At 50.3% G+C, this 17,519-nt stretch overlaps 1 protein-coding gene across 1 annotated transcript; it reads right to left on the bottom strand.

The window, feature by feature from the left end:
* Window positions 1-2,353: 2,353 nt before the first annotated feature.
* On the bottom strand, window positions 2,354-16,334 carry PIDD1 (p53-induced death domain protein 1). The gene is made up of 15 exons (XM_026034628.1): window positions 16,055-16,334; window positions 13,908-14,321; window positions 12,994-13,197; window positions 12,252-12,306; window positions 11,846-12,047; window positions 11,117-11,245; window positions 10,623-10,802; window positions 9,863-10,010; window positions 8,621-8,756; window positions 8,313-8,463; window positions 7,005-7,128; window positions 5,933-6,051; window positions 5,413-5,520; window positions 4,284-4,489; window positions 2,354-3,785 (listed from the first exon to the last, which is right to left on the bottom strand). Exons 1-15 carry the CDS (start codon window positions 16,317-16,319, stop codon window positions 3,548-3,550), a joined length of 2,679 nt encoding a protein of 892 aa, XP_025890413.1. The 5' UTR covers window positions 16,320-16,334; the 3' UTR covers window positions 2,354-3,547.
* Between the last annotated feature and the right edge of the window lie 1,185 nt (window positions 16,335-17,519).

Consider the following 17,519-nt stretch of genomic DNA (forward strand, 5'->3'; position numbering starts at 1 on the left):
GCGCTCGCCGCCGCCCCCCGCCGCGCTCCGGCGCCCGGTCGGGACCCACCGCCCGTGCCCGTGTCCCGACACGGCCGAGCGGCCACGCACCGCCCCCCGGTCTATCATGAGTATCCTTATTTTCCACTAGGAAGCCGTGCTGGCGGGTGCCAACAGGGAGGTGCGGAGAGCAGACCTTTGCCGGGTGCCCCAGGCCGACAGGGCGCCCCGCTCGCCGGGAATCGGGGCCATCCGTTAGAGCCCGAGCGATGCTCTCCCTCACCCTTTGCACCGGTGGCAGCTCCCGGCGGGCTCGCTGAACGGGATGGGCCTCGTCCCGGCCTCCCGGAGCAGCCCCCGCGGGAGCCAAACGCATCGAGCTGCGGCGCGGTGGGAAGGACCAGATAATCCAGCCCTCAGCACAGTGCCCATGTCACCTCCTCAAAACCTTTCCCTGAACGGGGCAGCCGATGGAGGTGCTGAATTCTACAGTGGTGTGGTCTGGTCACAGCAAAGGGAGAAGCTGAAAGCAGCCCCTTTTGGCTCGCTGCCACCTTCAGGTTACCTGCAGGCCCTTTACTAGGAATGTCACGGCAGTCTTACTGCTGTGACAGTGCAGGCAGTTTAAAACCCCCTCAGGAGATAGTCAGGTTTTGAGCATGGTGTTACATAATTAATAAACTGATACGAGCTTTGCCTGGGCTTTCACTACTCGGTAATTTATTAATCTCTAAACCTCGCAGGGGCTGGGAAGGCTTTATCTGGAGGATTGGAGCGGCCTAGTTAGCACAAGCGGGAGGTGGAAATGCCCTGCTTGCCCCCCAGGGTCTGGCAGCAGTGGGTCCTCTGCTTGCGCTCTGCACGTTTAAGAGGCAGGAGGGAGTCTGAGAGAAGAAGCTGCAGTCAAATATGGATTACAAAAAATATTACGTCTCCTAAAATTTTTCTTTATGTTTCAGTTTTTTTCTGAGAAGTCTTTTCTAGTTGAAATAGTTCGGATATGTTCAGGGGTATTTTAGGCATGCTGTATTGGACGTACTGACACCTACCCTTTCTACCCAACTGTCAGGGGGACACTGAGGTGCTGAGCAGGCCCATGGCATCACACAGGAACAGTCATCCCAGTCCCCCACCTTGCCTGGTTGTTTCTGGCACCAGGACCTTTCTGCTCGTTTCAAAGAGGGGAGCCAGCGGCAGCCCGAAAAATAAATCTCACATTTCTTTTTTTGCTGGTTCAACCACCTACCGCAACAATCACCAGGGTTTCCTGGCCGTAGCAACACAGACCTACAGGCTTAAGAAGGAGTTACTGCACCTCAAAGAGATCACCGATAAAGATAACACGCCTGGCAATAACACACCGTTCACTGACTTACATCCAGCTCAAATATTTGCTGCCAAGTCAGCTACAGAAAAGAGCAGTCGGAGGCTCATGCTGATTCTCCTCAAGCCCCTCCGTGCTCTCAGCTGAGCACTTTATCCAGCACCATTGCAAGGAGAAAACCAGCTGCCCGGGCCAGCCCTGCAGACTAAAGACAGCATTTGTCTGCGGGAGTTACTTACCTTCCCTTTCTTCATTTAAGTGCCCACAAATCCTGGTCCTACCCCAGCAAAGCTAAGCTCTGGCTGCTGTGTTTCCCAGCCTAGCCCCACTGTAGCACAGCAGATCAGCAGTCGTACCCTTTGCCTAGTTGCACTCCGTGCTGCCAGTTGTAGCCACGAGCGCTCAGGCCTGGCCCCTTCTACCCGAACAGCCAAGCTCACCTGCGCTCCTGCTGGCAGGACTGGCGTGAAGGGACCGGGCTGCGACTTATACACCTCCGGGCACGCAAGGATTAGCAGACCACACAGAGCTGTGAAACAGTAAGTGCTGATTTTATTCCCAGCAAGAGCAATATGCCCAAATATGTCTCTCCAAACTGGAGCAAAGAACATCTACCTCGTTGGTACACATTGAAACGACAGGTACATCTGACACAGGCTACCAGGGAACATGCTCATTCAGAAGAGGACCATTGGCTCGAGCCTGGCATGACACTTGAGGGGTAGCATGGCCTAAAAAAACAGATCCGAGTCAGTCTCAGGCCCAAGGCGACAAGTCAAATGTGCAAGTCCTTGCGCAGTGCTCCAGCACCTAGCAGGCACTCTGTGGCCCAACGGTTTGGAATTTCCCTTAAAAAAAAATAAATAAAGAGAAACAATTTTATGTATCGCTCTGAGTAGCACTTGTAGCATTTCTGAAAAACTGCATCATGGAAATCACTGAAGGAAACATTGCACAAAGCAAATAAAAAGGAGGAAAAGAATAAAAATAAAAAGGGGAAGAAAACGAAAGGTTTTCTCAAGGTTTTCTCAAAGTTGAAGTTACAAGCTGACTTTGGGTGTTGCAACCTGGCATTTTCATACAGTGCTCCAGTTTTCAGACTTAAATATTTAAATATTGCTAAGCAGGTGGGATGTACTGAATCCAAAGCTGTCTTGAATGGCTTAAATATACACGGATTACTATAGCCTCTCAAACAGTTTGCATAAAACTTTTCGCTATTACTACTGTGCCAGGAGATGAGGCCCAGTATGAGATGGTTACACCTCCAGAGACAGTGTCTGGGTACCTAAAAGGTAATAAACAGCTACAGTCTTGTAAGATATTCAGATTGCCGAACTGGAAAGCTAACTCAAGTTAGAGTCTGTTCAGAACATCAGAGTTAAGGTTTTTACTCATTTGTTACTAAAACTGGGACTTTTTTTTAAAGACCACCAACATGTAGATCTCATCTAAAAAGCATGCCAGGTGCAGGGACCTGTGAGATTTTATTTATTCTAAAATAGTTTTTGGAGCACAAAACCCTCCCTCCAAAAAAGGAGAAATTTTGCCAGAAATTCTTTTAATCTTTCCCTCTCCTGCACAATAGTTAGGTTTTGTTTTGGCCTTGATGAAGCACAAAGAGATCTGGCATAAAATAGAAAAGATTTGCATGGAGAATTTGGAGATTGAAGGGGGATCCCTTCACTTTTCCACACAAAAGGCTCTGAAGTGCTTGGGCATTACAGGTCTGTGAGCAATACATGGAATTAACAGAAATAGCTGAACAGTCTGCACTGCACCAGGGAACTTCCAACATTTTTGCACCCCCACTTTCCCACCATGCTCTGGAGCACAAGCAGAGCCATGAGCAATGCTCACACTATGTTCCTAGTTTCTGGCAAAAGAATAAGTTCACAAATAAGTTATATATAAATATCTCTGTCGTGAGTATTAATTCATGAAAGGCTTCTTCAGCCATGACTCAACCGACAGCCACTTGAGGCTCTCTGTGTTCCTCAAATCTAAGGCTCAAAGTCAGGAAGTGGAAGTACAGAAACGGCTCATAAACACGCTGTAAACTTTCTGGGATTAGCAGAAGGAACACATGAGCCTGGCCCTAGCAGAGCATGGGTGTCTGCTCGCAAGTAAATCCACGTGTGCCACCTTGGGAGGATAATGGCCCTTGAGCAGGAGCAGCCCACAGCTGCTGTCACTCCAGGCCCACGAGGCATCTCCATAGGAAAGTGTTGTGTGTGTGAGGTGCTACACCATGGCTGTTGCAGAGTCCTCCGTGCTGCTCTCTTGCTCCAAGCCCACGCGGCGGATGGATTCCCTGTATTTCTGCCGTCCCAGCTCAATGATGGCTTCAATCTCATCAGCAATGTCCTGGCGGCCACTCTCCTTCATGGCTGTGATCAACTTTTCCACGCAGTTGGGATCTTCGGAGTTTTGCTTAGCCCATGAGAAAAGCATGTCCAGGATCTGTTTATCAAGGTCCTCTCTAAAGAAAGGCACAAACACAGAAGTCACCAACACTCTCTCCTTACCAGCAACCCAAAGAGATCAGCCCAAGTTTCGAGCACTGAAGGAGAGTCATCCAGACACACACAAAGCACTCGGTGGACCTACCTTTCCCCTTTTCTCTAGAAAAGTGTTTTGTTTTTTTTTTCCCCTAACAGAATTTTCAAATTAAAGCATTCTGATTTTTAACTGCATCTAAATGACATCTAACTACATACTACATCTAAGCTACAAAGCTCCTCGGGTTTGTTATTTCCAAACTTTGCTATTCAAACAGTATGCTTTATTTTTTAACAACAAAACAAAACAATCAGTTTTCCCATGAAAAGGGTAACATATTGAGAACTGTTGCTCAATCTGCTTTTCGTCCAGTGAAACAATTCCAGCTGAAAAACTTCCACCCAGCCAGGCATGAATCGAGATTACCGCACTGCAGTCGTACGTCACGGGTCGCTCTCCATCCCTGCATGCCCCGTACCTGTGGTTGTACCCGATGCGCTCAATCTGCTGGTAGCTGAAGCCCAGGTTCAAGCCGATGGTCTGCCAGTCGCCTCCCACTCGCCTGGCAATGCTCAGCAGGTTGGCTTGTGTCAGGTAGCCGGTCTCGGCATTTCCCAGGTTCAGCGGAGGGAAGGAAAAGCCGTTCAGGGGACTGGAATTGTCGCCCGAGCGGGATTTCAATCTCTGTTTCATAGGAGAAAAAAAAAGAGATGTGAATTGCTAAATAAATCTTCTTAGAAGAGGACAATGTTTGGTCATTCAGTCTCCACACTGAAACTTGCTTCTTCGTACTGAGGAGGAAGGAAAATATTAATTCAAGGCAGAAAAGTCAGGCATTAAGAAGCAGTGAGCACTCTAACCTGCAAGACTGGTAATGCTCAGTGCCTCTGAAAAATATCAAATTACAGAGCTCATAGTCACAGCTCACACTGGGAAATTTCTTTCCTGTCTTTATAGAGAATTTTTTAATGAACCATTTTCCCGCAACCTATTTGCTTCAGCAGCAAGAGACCACACGGTCTCGATTTCTAGTTGAGGCTGCATGTGTCAGAAAGCGATGGAAGATGACAGCACATGATTTGAAGGGAAATGTTCAGCATACAGAGACATTTTCAAGTTTAAGCTTCTCAAAATCAATTAGATTATATAACAGAAAGTCAATTTTCTCTCTGTAACACATGACCTGTCTTTTAAAGGCCAGTGGCTCACACCAGAATACCTTCACCCAAAACCTGTATTCAAATCCAGCTAAACTACCTCATCCAAGACCTTTCTATTTTCTAGCCTGTGTGATTGGGGTAACACTGAAATTTATGTTCAAAACAGAAACTTCTCTTAACTAAAGCCAGCTTCCAATCATGCTTCAGTGATTTTTCCTCACAATGCTACTCTACATTTCATTTACAGAAAACTATTACCCTTCCTCTACTCTCACAGAGTACTTAAAAGGGAGAGAAGTTTTCCTTTCCCTTGTGCAATTGAGCAGCGTTTTCTTGTAGTCATTCATGAAGGGGGAGAAAATTAGCCCAGCAGGAAGGGCATCTCTTTCCCCAGCTGTGGGGACCATCGCTTTCCCCATCATTTTTCTGTAGGACAGGATAACTCACAGGCAGTTTGATTGGCAGAGTAGCAAGCCAGAGCGAGTCCGGTCCTTTCCTCCTCCTACTGGCCTCTTCAGGGACGCTCTCAGGAACTGCCCCTCGGTAGAAGGAGACCTTTGCAAACAGAGAGCATGCAGTGAGACTCAGAGGCAAGCACAGTGGCAGACCTGCTTTTCTGTCTGGGAAAGGATGGACTTGGCATTTCCCTCTTATCCTTGGATCCTAAATATGTCCTTCCACACTCCAGTAGAGTGTGACTGAGAGGGACACGGATGTTTTGCCTTAACAGTTAAACTCCCTCCCATTTCTGCTAGTTCCCCAAGAGCTAAAGCCTGAGAGATATTGTAGGGAGTGATCATCCCACATCTCCTCTTTCTGCACATTCAGGGCTCAGTTAGGCAAGGGAATGAGAGAAAGAAAAGTCATGCACAGCATGCAGAGACTGAGGTGAGGAGCACCATAAAAAGAATAATGATGATAATGGAAGAAACAAAAAGTCTTTGTACAAATATCACTGTTTGCTCACCTGGCCTTTTACAGCTTGGCCTTTCCTGTCTACAGGGGAGGTCACATAGATTTCTTTCATGTTCTTCAAGTGTGAGTAAAATATGAACGAGAGGCGTCCGTCCACACAGTCAGGGCGATCTGTAGCAGAGAAGCAGCAGTAACTCAACTTGTGCAGAGAAGTGTGCAAGCTTTAAAGCCTGGGCAACAGCCTGTCATCCACGGGAAGCCTCCAGGCTACAATCTCCTCCTCTTTCTAATCAGGCCTGAAACAATTTTAATGTCCCTTTCTCCCTTGGGTGACCTAGGAGAGCAGGTCCAGCAGATGAAGGAGAATGGCCACAAGGTGGAGATCAAGTTCAATAACGGAAGGCAAGGCAGGGCAAGGACAGAATCAGCTGCAATAGCACTCTGTAATACCCCAAAATAGATCACCTAGCTCTTCATCATTTTCATTGTGCGAGAGGAAATAGGAATGGAGACCAATGGAAAAATATATAAACAGGTACAGCATTCATATACACAGCTAAGTTAAGAGTCCAGCCTAAGTCTGGGTAAAGGGACAGATTCCAGGCTCATCAACTCCACTGCAAATCCAGTGCACTTTATTATTCTTGATAGAGTGGTCTTAATTTACACCACGGAAACTGAGTTGTCTATTCAGGTTTTGCAGGTGGCTCAGTTTGCAGCTACAATAGATTCAGATCATAAAACACCATCCTGGGTTTTGGTCCTGCTCCCTCTTTCTATCTCTTCTAAAAGCTCTGTTGGAGAATAATAGATTTATGAAAAGGGAGGGATAGCAGATATATATGGAATTTGGTAATGGAATTCTCCGCTCTGCATCATTTCATAATCTCCTCCAGAGAGGAGATCTTTAAGTAGGTTTTCCCAGAGATGGACAACATTAATTAAATCCCTATGGGCATCCCATAGCAGTGTCTGAGATATCCAGGAAAGGACATAACTGTCTGCACAAGCAGATCAGTCACAAAACAAACAGCCCTGCATGGAGCCTTCTGCAGGCTACAGCAGCCTGAGAGGGAACAGGAGCCGGGGCAGGGTGAGAAAGGAGCCCAGCACAGCCACCATACCCATATCAATGCTGATGCCTCGCTCAAACGCGGCAAAGAACTGCTCTCCCTCAAACATCTCGACCATGTCGGATGGTTCGGGTCCTCGGTAGCGGTCCTGCAGCTTCTTCAGCACTGGGTCAACCTGATGAAGGTAACACCACAGGAGCCCCGGGTTTGGTCTGAAGCAATTAGTGTCCATCCCCATACCCGTATCCTCAAGCCCATAATATTCATTCACTTTCAAAAGGGAAAGTTTATTTACTGTGGAAAGGAAAAACAAATGAATGAACATCTAGCCACTCCCATTGCAGACACATTCACTAGAGGAACAAGTCTTGCTTGAGCCTTTTGACTTCCCTATTTCTGTTCTTGAGTAAAAAGCAGAAAAGCCTGTGTGGATTAACAAAGGTAGGCCACCCCAAAGCCGCCCCTAAAAGGTATCATCAGCTTCACTGTCCTTTTAGCATGCCAGTGACCTTCAAGAGCAGGGTGTTACTTGCTCCCTTTCCCTCCTAGTAGTCTGCAAAACCCACCAGCTGCAGCAGCACACAGCTGAGGACACCAGAAGACGTATTTTGGCATAGCAGCCTACGGTATCTTAACTCTGTGAACCCTGTGGTCACAGAGGCAGTGCAAGGGTTAGCCTACAGTTATGATGTCCATCCTTCTTCACATTTATAGCAATAAGCCCTTTCTCCAACCTCACCAGCAGGAAGACAGCACCTTGATGGTGCTGCGAGTGCTATTGTTGTATCTCCTGGATACGAAATCTGAGACTCTTACATATGGTGGTGTCATTTTGTTGAGGGAAAACAAATAAATACAGGAGGGAGCAATCAGGCCAGAGGATTAATCCGAGACTTGGACATGCAGCTCAGCTCTAACAGTTTGATGAATGAAGCTTCCCTGAGCAGCACTGCCTTGCAGGGTACATGCTCTTCAAACACGAATCACTTTTATTTTGTGGACATCTGAAACAGCATTGCTGAGGGCCGACAGCAGAGGAGGGCAGAGAGGGTAGAAGAGCTGCCTAAGTGCTTCCCACCTCCTTTAGGGCAAGTCAGACAACTTAGCTCAAACTACCCTCTCTGAGAGCATGTGCTGACCTGGCATTGCACTGAAGCAGACTGAGGAGATTGTTTCTGTCCTTGCTATGAGTCTGCTTCCCAGTGAGTTGGCATTACAGTACCCTTGCAGTGTGGAAACAACTAACCCCAGCCACAACCCCAAGGCAGTGAACAGGACCGTGTGGTGCCCCGCTGTCCTTACATCCCAAAAAGAAAGGTCCCAGAACTCAGAAGCTGGGGAATGCAGCCTAGAACAGACCTTGTGCTTGGGGACACACTGAAGCAGGACTTGCTCAGGATCTTTCTTCCTCTGCAGAGCAATGAAGTTCACCTGGTACATACGCAGCCGCTCGTAGACTTTCTTGGCAATGCCTCCTATGTAGGTCTTGGTGGTGTACCACAGCCAGTACCTAAAAATGATGGGTAAAGGGAATGTTTCTAGCTGGGCTTGAACTCCAAAGGAAAAGTGTAACAGGCAGGATTAATGGCATGATCTCTGGCTGGGGGACAGAAAAAGCAAGATGAAGAAACATCCCATCCCTTCCTGAAGACTAATTCTCCACTTACCAGGAGAAGTGGGTGACTTCAAAGATTGCATAAAGATGGGTGAATTCCAGCACCACCTGACTGGTAATGTCATCCCAGGTTTGGCCCTGCAGGTCACCGTGGAGAAGGCGCAGCCTCGACCGATCCAGGTTTAACCCTAAAGACAAAAACCAACATGTGCTGTTCAGCAGAAGCCTTTAATTTGAGGTGCAGAGGGCCATCTTCCTTCCACCTTCTACTCATGAATTTACAAACCCAGACATGTTCAGGGTGATTCACTTTTTGATTTTTTTTTCTAAAAGCCAAAATAAGTATCATGCCCTTCTCTTCAGCAGGGGATCATGTCCTTCAGGACAGGATTTTGGTCCAGGAGTAGTAGTAGTAATAGGATTTCACTATCCAAAAGCTTCCAGGAAAATCTTGGGCAGAACATGCAGTCTTAAACTGACAGTGTGCTCATCTCCACCAACATAGATTCACTGTGTGATCCCCATTACCAGCATTTAGGGGTTAACAAAGTTCTGTCTCTTTCTAAACATAAAGCCCAGAGACTTTTCAATGTCAATGCACTCCAACCATACAAATACCAGGTAGTCTTGTACCAGAGAAAGAAGGCCAAGCCAATACTGAAAAATACGTTGATTCCTCATAAGAAAGCCAGGAATGGCCAAAGAAAACAGAACTCAGTAGGTACAGGGTACTCTTCACGCAGACAGGGGAATTCCTTGCAAGTGAGCTATGGGACTGAGGCCATTTATGGAACAGTATTCAGAGCAGGAGGTGGCTTAGTGTGTGATGCTACAATATTAACTGCAGCAGTTGATTCCTGAGACCCCAGAGGCAGCATCTCCCTTGTCTGCTTCAAGCCGTCCTATTCCCAGTCATGAATCAGAGCCCTATTAGGATACATCTCCTCGGCTTGCACAAATGCCTCTCCCAACCATCCCACCAAACCCAGCAGGCTAAATAGAAATGCAGGCTGGCAGGGAAACCCATTTGCCAGGGCCGTTCTCCCTGCTGCTGCTGCTGTTTTACTGTGACTTGCTTCTCCTCTTCCCACACAGGACCAGCAGCTCAGTGCTAGTCCGCTACGAGATCCGAACTGCCTCTGCTCTCTCTGCCACCCTGCACTAGCACCCACCATGCGGACGCACCGCGCCACAGTGCTGTTCCTGCAGGTAAACCAGTAAAAGAAAAAAAATAAAACAGCTTGCCACTTATGGTTTTCCACACGCTCTTGGGCAACTTTGGGAATAAACTGACCTGTGACCCCAAGTGGGAGGGGGAGCTGAATTCTCACTGGTCTGAGAAAATCCGCCGGGCAATCCTGGGAGAGGCAGAGCAGGGGGCTGGCTCGGCAACCCGTGTCAGCCGTGATTTCCTCTATCTCTTCTGCAGAGATCGGCAGCACCTGGATGTGGAAGGGAGCACAGTGAGTCGGGCAGCTGGGCACTCACATCCCTTTCTCAGCAGCACAGACCCCCAGCATCCAGCAGGCAAATGCTGTGCTTGGCTCGGGGTGCAGTGGGAAAAGCGAGCCCAGTGGCCGGACGACACTCTGCTCTAATACTGGTGCCAACCTGGCAAGCAGAGGTAAACCAGGGTATGGCAGCAGCACGTAGCACTGCTTGCCTGCTCTACGGCACCATTAGTTGCAGTGAGGCTGCTCTAGAGTTAGATTTGCATGAGCAGCTCCCAAAGATCTCACTTGCTGACCTGCTCTGCCAAGCCGTTATTCCTTGCAATGGAGCAAGAGGCAAAAGCTTCTTTCTGTCCCACTCACAGCAGCTGATGCGCCACGGGGAGCGCTGGCAGGGCAGAGAGGAGATCCTCTCTCCATTTTGCAGGGAGGGAAACTAAGGCAGGAAGTGATCTGAGAAGGGTCAGCCCATGACATATCCATGTCAGACCCATACCAGCCTAGGGCAGCCAGCTCAGCTTCTGATCTGCTACTCAGAATGGGTCAGCAGTCACTCCAAGGCTCACCCTTTATTTTATTTTACTTTTTTTTAAGCACACATACCTGTAGTTTGACACTGCGAGTCTCTTCAGTGACTCCAGGAGGGAAGACCACTTTAATGTCTGGATCCACACTAGAAAAGAGCAATGTCCCCTCTGCTGGCACTTTGCATTCATTCTCTACAAGCCGAGAAACAACTAGGAACCAGGAGAAGTGAAGGACACTACAACAAGCCACATGCTTCTGTAACAGAAGACAAGGAAGAAGAGAAAACATGCAGGAATATAACACAAGAACAGCAAGAAGAGCAAGAAAAAAAAAAAAGCAGTAAAATTCCATCAGATCAAAATGCCCTATAACAGAACAGGAATGGACCATGGCATGCTTTAACTTATCAGCTTTAGGAGACATATTTGCATGAGACAGCAAATCCAGAGGTGAAATCCACTCCATTTTATACCATCTGGACACAACAACACTGCTCAGAAGATGCTTCACAAACCATTTCAGGCAAAACCCAAGAGGGGAACAGGAGTGATAAACGTCTACATGCTTACCTTTGATTTCTTCCTCTGCCCCACTTTTGTTCTCAGGTCGCTCCAGCTCTGCCCGCTAAAGGTCCGAACAACCACCTCACGCTGCTGGAGGGTTTGAGGAGAAGCAAACGGCATCCAGATCTCCACCTCCTGGAACAGAGCCAGTACAAAAGGCCATTCCCAGCAGACACCAACAGAAGGGACAAAACCAAGCCTAGCTCTGCTCTGGGCCTCCTGTGTCTTCCTGTGCAGAGGAGAGGGGGACAAAGTGTGACCTGTGGGGGGAAGTCGGGAGAAGCTGGGAGCCTGATTTTGCCTGCAGCCTCCACAGAGGGGACAGAAAATGTCAGGCGCACATAACTGCAGAGAAAATTGAGCAGTTTGCGGGCAGAAAAGCGCAAAGCAACCTTCCAGCTCAGCTGCTGTCAGCATGGCAGGGCTGGTGGTACAAGTACCCAGGAGTCTGCATTAGAACCACTCGAGTGGATTTTTAGGGAAAGATGTGACCCATTCTCCTTGCAAGGTAAGGTCAAATGCAGGAACAGTGGGGAAAAGGAAAGAGGGAGGCCAACCTTTGGACTTGCCAGAGAGGCTGGCTGTGTCCTTCCTGTGCCTTTGCAGTGGGGCTTTTTTGACAGCCAAACAGCTACTGAAAACCAGCAGTGCCGGGTGTAGCTGGCACCCTGGTCCCAAAGGACGCTGCCATGGGTGGTGGCCAAGGCCGATGGCTCAGCCTGGACGTGCCCTCACCTGCTGGAATTCCAGCCCGTGAGGCTGCAGCTCCAGCACGGGGCTCAGCAGGACATCGTGGTGCCGCAGCTTCACCCACCGCGGGTCCGGCTCAAGGGTGCGGAAGTGAACGCAGAGAGGGACGGAGGCAGCTCCCGGGGGAAAGCAGAAACAGATGCCACAGTCCAGGAATACTCTGCAGCCTTCGGAGGTCACGGTAAAGCTTCCAGAAAAAAAAAAGTGTATGAATGTATGACACTGTGCAATAACTTCAGCACTCCAAAAATCAACAGAAGAAATCTCCCACCTTCTCTGACCAGCCTACTGAGGCCCTAAATTCCCTATGTGCATTTGTACGTGACCAGGCAATCATGTCTAGGACCTTGTAACACTGCTATAACTTAAGTTCTTAAAAACAGAGGCATACCTGTCCTCTCCTGACGCAAGGAACAGTCTTTGCAGGCTTCTGGCACTGGGTTCATCTGCAATAATAAGGGTTGGGTAGTAGGAGGAGACAGAGGTTGTTTCAATCAGGGTAAACAAGAAAAACTGAACTTGCATTTTGTTTTTAGTTTAATCCTAATGTGAGAGAAGTCACTAAAGAAACCATGCTCCAGGAGGATTCAGATCAAGGAAAAGGAGGAGGGTGGGAAGCAGCCTAGGGGTCCCCAGCTGCACTAGGAATGCTGACTGCCTTCCCCAGGAAAGCACCAAGAAGCTCCCCATCCACCACCCCTGCAGCTCCCAGGGCAGGGGCAGAGCACCTGAGGCTGCTCCTGCAATGTGAGCAGCCCTGGGAATCCTCACCCAGACTCCTGCTTCATCACCTCCGCCTTGGAGATCCAGCTGCCCTCCTGTGGACGGGCCAAGGGCGAAGCCGGGGTAATCATGTTGCTGGCTCACCTCCTGTTGCCCTCTCTGTTTCCCATGAATCCCATTTTCACCTCTACGTTCCTAGGAGCAGGCCAAATAAGCCCACTGCAAGGACTCTGAGCGCAGCAGCTCCAGAACCAGCACGTTGCATCCTAACAAACTAATCATTAACACCAGACAAAGAAATACTGATCTAACTCCCCGCTGCTTCTCCTCCCTAACCCAAATCTGTTCACACTGTCGTGGGCACAGCAAGGGAGCAGCTGGGCAGGCGCGATGAGAAGCCAGGCAATTACCAGGCCGTGGGGAGGGCTCGCTTTCTCCCAAGGGGTTTCCGCGGAGGCGCACGAACGGCGAGGTCTGGATCTCGGGGGGCACGGCCCGCAGGCGGTTGTTCTGCAGATCCAGCCTGGACAAGTTGGGCAGGCTGGCGAGCGACGCGGGCACCGTCACCAGGAGATTGCTGTGGAGATGCAGCCGCCGCAGACACTTCAAATTGGCTGCAGGTTAGAACAGGACGTGACTCCCCATCCGGGCTGTTAATTACACTGAGCACCAGCTCCAGCCCCCCGCACCGCTCTCCTCTCCCCTCCTCAGTGTGTGTAAACAAATACACACACACTGCTCCCGCTGAGCGCCGATCTTCACCCCAATTGCATACCCCACAGGGGAAAAGCTAAGTGCTTCTCATACCTTTATTTCGCAAAATAAAGGGGGCCAGTGAATTAGCTGAGAGGCACTGCAGTCTTTTTTGTCTTGTGCTTTGCAGCACCCAGCTGTGAGATGCTTGCAAAAGACAGCAGCATCACTGACAACTCCTGTGCACAAAATCAAGCAGGACCCAAGAGCCAGCAAAGCCGCTGGGCAGCGGAAAGCAGGGCCCAGCTCCATGGGCTGGTCTGTATCTGACAACCGTGATTTCAAGTCCAGATTTCCAGCTATACCATCAAGTCTCAGCTTCCTGTCTCTAGTGCTGGGTGCTACCCAAAGGCAGCCAGGCTTCTGAAAACTAGACAGAAATTTAGGAGTGTCCTACTGATGACCGAGAACACGGTCCAGAGATCCTTAGCGCTAAAGGGTCTGCCTGAACCCAGAGTGTTTCTCTGTGATATCCCTTCCATCTAGGCTCCAGCATAATGGACAGTTCCTGCTAACAACTCTATGAGGATGGAGACTGAGGGTCATCCTCTTCCCCTGGGGCAATATTTACCTAATGAGTCTGGGATGTTGGCTAACCGATTCCCAGACAGATCCAGTTCGGTGCAGCTGTGCAGATTCCCAACTTCTTCAGGAAGATATTCCAAGGCATTTTCTGAGAGATAGAGGTCCTGCAGTGCTGCCAGCTCTCCAATGCTCCGTGGCAATCCCTTCAGCTGGTTTCTCATAGCAGAGAAGAACGTCAGCTTGCTCAGGCAGCCGAAGTCCTCAGGCAGGGCCTCGAGGCTGTTGTGGTTCACCAAGAGCACGCGGAGGCTCCGGAGGTGGGGGATGCAGCTGGGCAAGGTGGAGAGGCGATTGAAGCTGAGGTCCAGGTGAGTGAGACACCTCAGGTTCCCAAAGTCTGGCGGCAAGCTTGTCAGGGAGCCAGGCCGCCGCGAGCCGAACTCGTCGCGGGCATGGCCACCTGGGTGGGAGGAAGCACAGGGCAGGGCACTGGACGACGGGAGCCTCACAGAGCTCCCTCTGAAGCCACAGCACCAATGCTCACAAGGTGGAGAGCTGCTGATGACTAGGAGCACTGCTGACTACAAAGGACATACGGATATGTGCTTTTTCCACTCCTTGTCTCAGTTTCCCCATCTGTGCAACAGTGAGAAAATCCAGACTGCCATGGTCGATGAAGAGAGGTCCCCTAAATGCATCGGGAGTTAAAGCTCAAGAGCAGCCAGGCCACTCCACACCTAAGCACCACCAGTAGGGAGGTCTCTACCCCTCCAAGCCCCCCACCTTCTGTCCCCATCTTTGATTACCTCCCTTAGACAATAAATGCTGCCGAGGCTCTCCTCACCCTCCAGGCTCTGCTCTTCATCCCGAGGGATGAGCAGCCTCCAAGGACTGAAACAGGCAGGAAAGGAGAGGAACCCCAGGCAATCCAGAGGAAAGCAGCGAAAATAGGGCCAAAAGGCAGGTGGCTCGTTAGGAGGGTTCAGAGGACAGGGCACAACATACACAGCCACGTGCGCACACACCCCAGCTTGAGAAACTCCAGCTGGAGAAAGGTTGTGCCCAGGAAAACGAAGTTGGGCAAGGAAACACAAACTCGCCCCATGCTCGATTTCTTCACAGCTTCTTCTGCCCTTCCACTGCTGCCCATCTGTAACGGCCTACAGCAGAGGGCACCAAAAATATTCCTGACGCATAATGGTAAGAAATATATATAATCAAAGTGCACATCGTTCATAAGAAAATCCCAGTGGACTACTTTATTTCCCTTCAGGATGTGCAAGGTTTATGCACATCTCACAGGCAAGTCTGGCAAAAGGCATTACTGTTATCGCCATTATACTGAAGAGAAAAAGACAAACAAAATGATCTGCATGAGACTTCTATGAGAAATCTGTGGCAGATGCAAAAATGAACCTTAGTCTTCCAAGTTTCAGGCTCAAATCTTGAAGCCTGGCCACAAATCCTTTTCTCTCATGCATTTTAAATTCCACCTCCTAAAGACCAAATGATTCAGTCTGTTAAAAAATCCTGTCACTCACATTGAGATTCTCCTGCAATAAAGAGATGAGAAAGTCAAAGCAGGACTTAATATTTCTAGGTGACTGTCATTACAGCATGCCAAATTCCAGGCACACCCTGAGTCATACTTTTGGATACTCCTCCGGTTGCTCTTGAAGGCTGCTCAACTCATCTTTGCCAACATTAAGCAAGGATCGAGCTGGGATTTATTCAGAGCAACCTGCAGCAAAAAGAACTCATTAACATTTCCAAAAATAAAAGAGGGGCTGAACATTTACCTGCAAAAATCTATCACTCTCTCAATTCCCCTCTCTATACATAACTACGCCAAAAAAACCTCGCTTTCCAGAGGATGGATAAAGTCACAGCATCAGCCTGAGCAGGCTCCACACGCTGGTCCTCCGGCAGCTGCAGAAGCAAAGCCAGGGAATGAGAATCTCCACAGGCTGCATCTTGGTTCGGGCTCCAACCTGCATCTTGGAAATGGGCAGGCAGCTTTGAGCAAGGCAGAGCCACAGCTCAAGGAAGGGGTACTGGTACAACAAAAGAAAAAAAGCAAAGCAAAACAAAAATACACGCAAAGGTATTTTGTCCTGCGGATGTGGGGAGGAGAAGGAAAAATGAATAAAGCCGAGCCCAGGGAAGCTGATGGTGATGGGTCCATGAATTTACCTTTGAGCACCAGGGACTTGAGGCTCCGCAGGAGAGGGAGCGCACCCAGCGCGGTGCCAAGGAGGCGGTCGTTGCTGCTGAGCCGGACAAACTCCACCCGGGCCAGGTCTCCTCGGTGTCGCTCGAGCAGCTGGAGGAAGTGGCCGCAGCCGTCCGGATAAACATCCAGATTGAGCCTGTTGTCGGCCAGGCAGGGGCTGGCGGGCGCGGGAGCCCCCGGAGCGCCCTCCCCGCGCTCGTCCCTGAGCCCCGGTGGCTCTGCCATCTCCTGCGTCTCGGCGGCGGCGCTGGGACATGCTCCGACTTGCCAGGCAGGGAGGCGCCGGCAACACCACAAGGCAGCCGGGCCCAGGCACGCGGACGGCTCTGAAAGGAAGCGCAAGGACACGCTGAAGGCCTCACACACAAGCCCAGGAGGGCTTCAAACAGCCTGTAACCACTGCAGTGGGGCAGAGGGGATTGCAGGTGTGTAACAGAGAGCTGCAGGGGCAGAGGGCATGGAAATGGAGTGCAAGGCACTCCGGGAGGCTTCTCCCTTCTTGCAAAATCTTCCGCGTTTCTGCAGGCTTTAAGGAGCAAAGTAGCTACCCAACTACTATCAGGACGAACAGCGAGATTAGCTCAGAGAGACCTGAACACTAATGGCAAAGCCTTGTGTAGAAGTGCTGGGCAGACCGCAAAGTGCCTCAGTGAGACATTCGGGAAGTTCATCGGCAAAAGGGGAGAGTGGGCAGAGAGAGCGGGGATGGGCACGGAGCCCACGGGTGGCGAGCAGGGGTCCCGGAGCGCAGCTGGTTGTGCAACCGGGCGCCCAGGGATAAACGCGAGCGCAGCTGGAAGCGGCAAAGGGCTGCGGAGCAAACGCGGCCCAGGCAGGCAGCAACGGGAACCCTGTGGGGCGAAAGCTCCAGGAGCAAGCGCTGCTTCCGTGCTCCTGTGGCGCAGCACCCTCGGGGGCCCAGGAGGAGGTGGTCAGCAGGCAACTCATAGCGCGTGCTGAGGGGCACCGCTCCAGGCGCACGGCTAGGGCGCTTGAGCTGCTTGCTGTGACTTCCATCCACCAGGATGGAGAGCCTCCATCCACCCAGGAGCTCTGAAATCAGTGACTGTTGTCCTAGCACATGGAAAACACCAGGGCCAGCACGGATACTCGCTTTCTACCAGTGGTTACACACTTCCAAGTCCCCAATTTTGTGTCATTTCCACTTAAACATATGTTTTTAAACTCCTTGCAAGCTTAACAATTAAAGAAGCTTAATGACGTGAGTTTCAGGAGGTTTAACACCCAGCCTCAGATGGAAGTGCTGAACAAAAGTTTCTTTTTAGTGGGAATGTGGAACCGTAACACCCGGAACGGCCTCCGCGGGCGGCAGGAGCCCCGCGGCGCGGGGCGGCAGGCGCTTCCCGCGCAAGCGGCGGGACACGCGGGTGGCGGGACACGCGGGCGGCGGGACACGCGGGCGGG

The sequence above is a fragment of the Nothoprocta perdicaria genome, unplaced genomic scaffold (assembly GCF_003342845.1).
Source record: "Nothoprocta perdicaria isolate Ctin4 unplaced genomic scaffold, notPer1 scaffold_15, whole genome shotgun sequence".
NCBI lineage: Eukaryota > Metazoa > Chordata > Aves > Tinamiformes > Tinamidae > Nothoprocta > Nothoprocta perdicaria.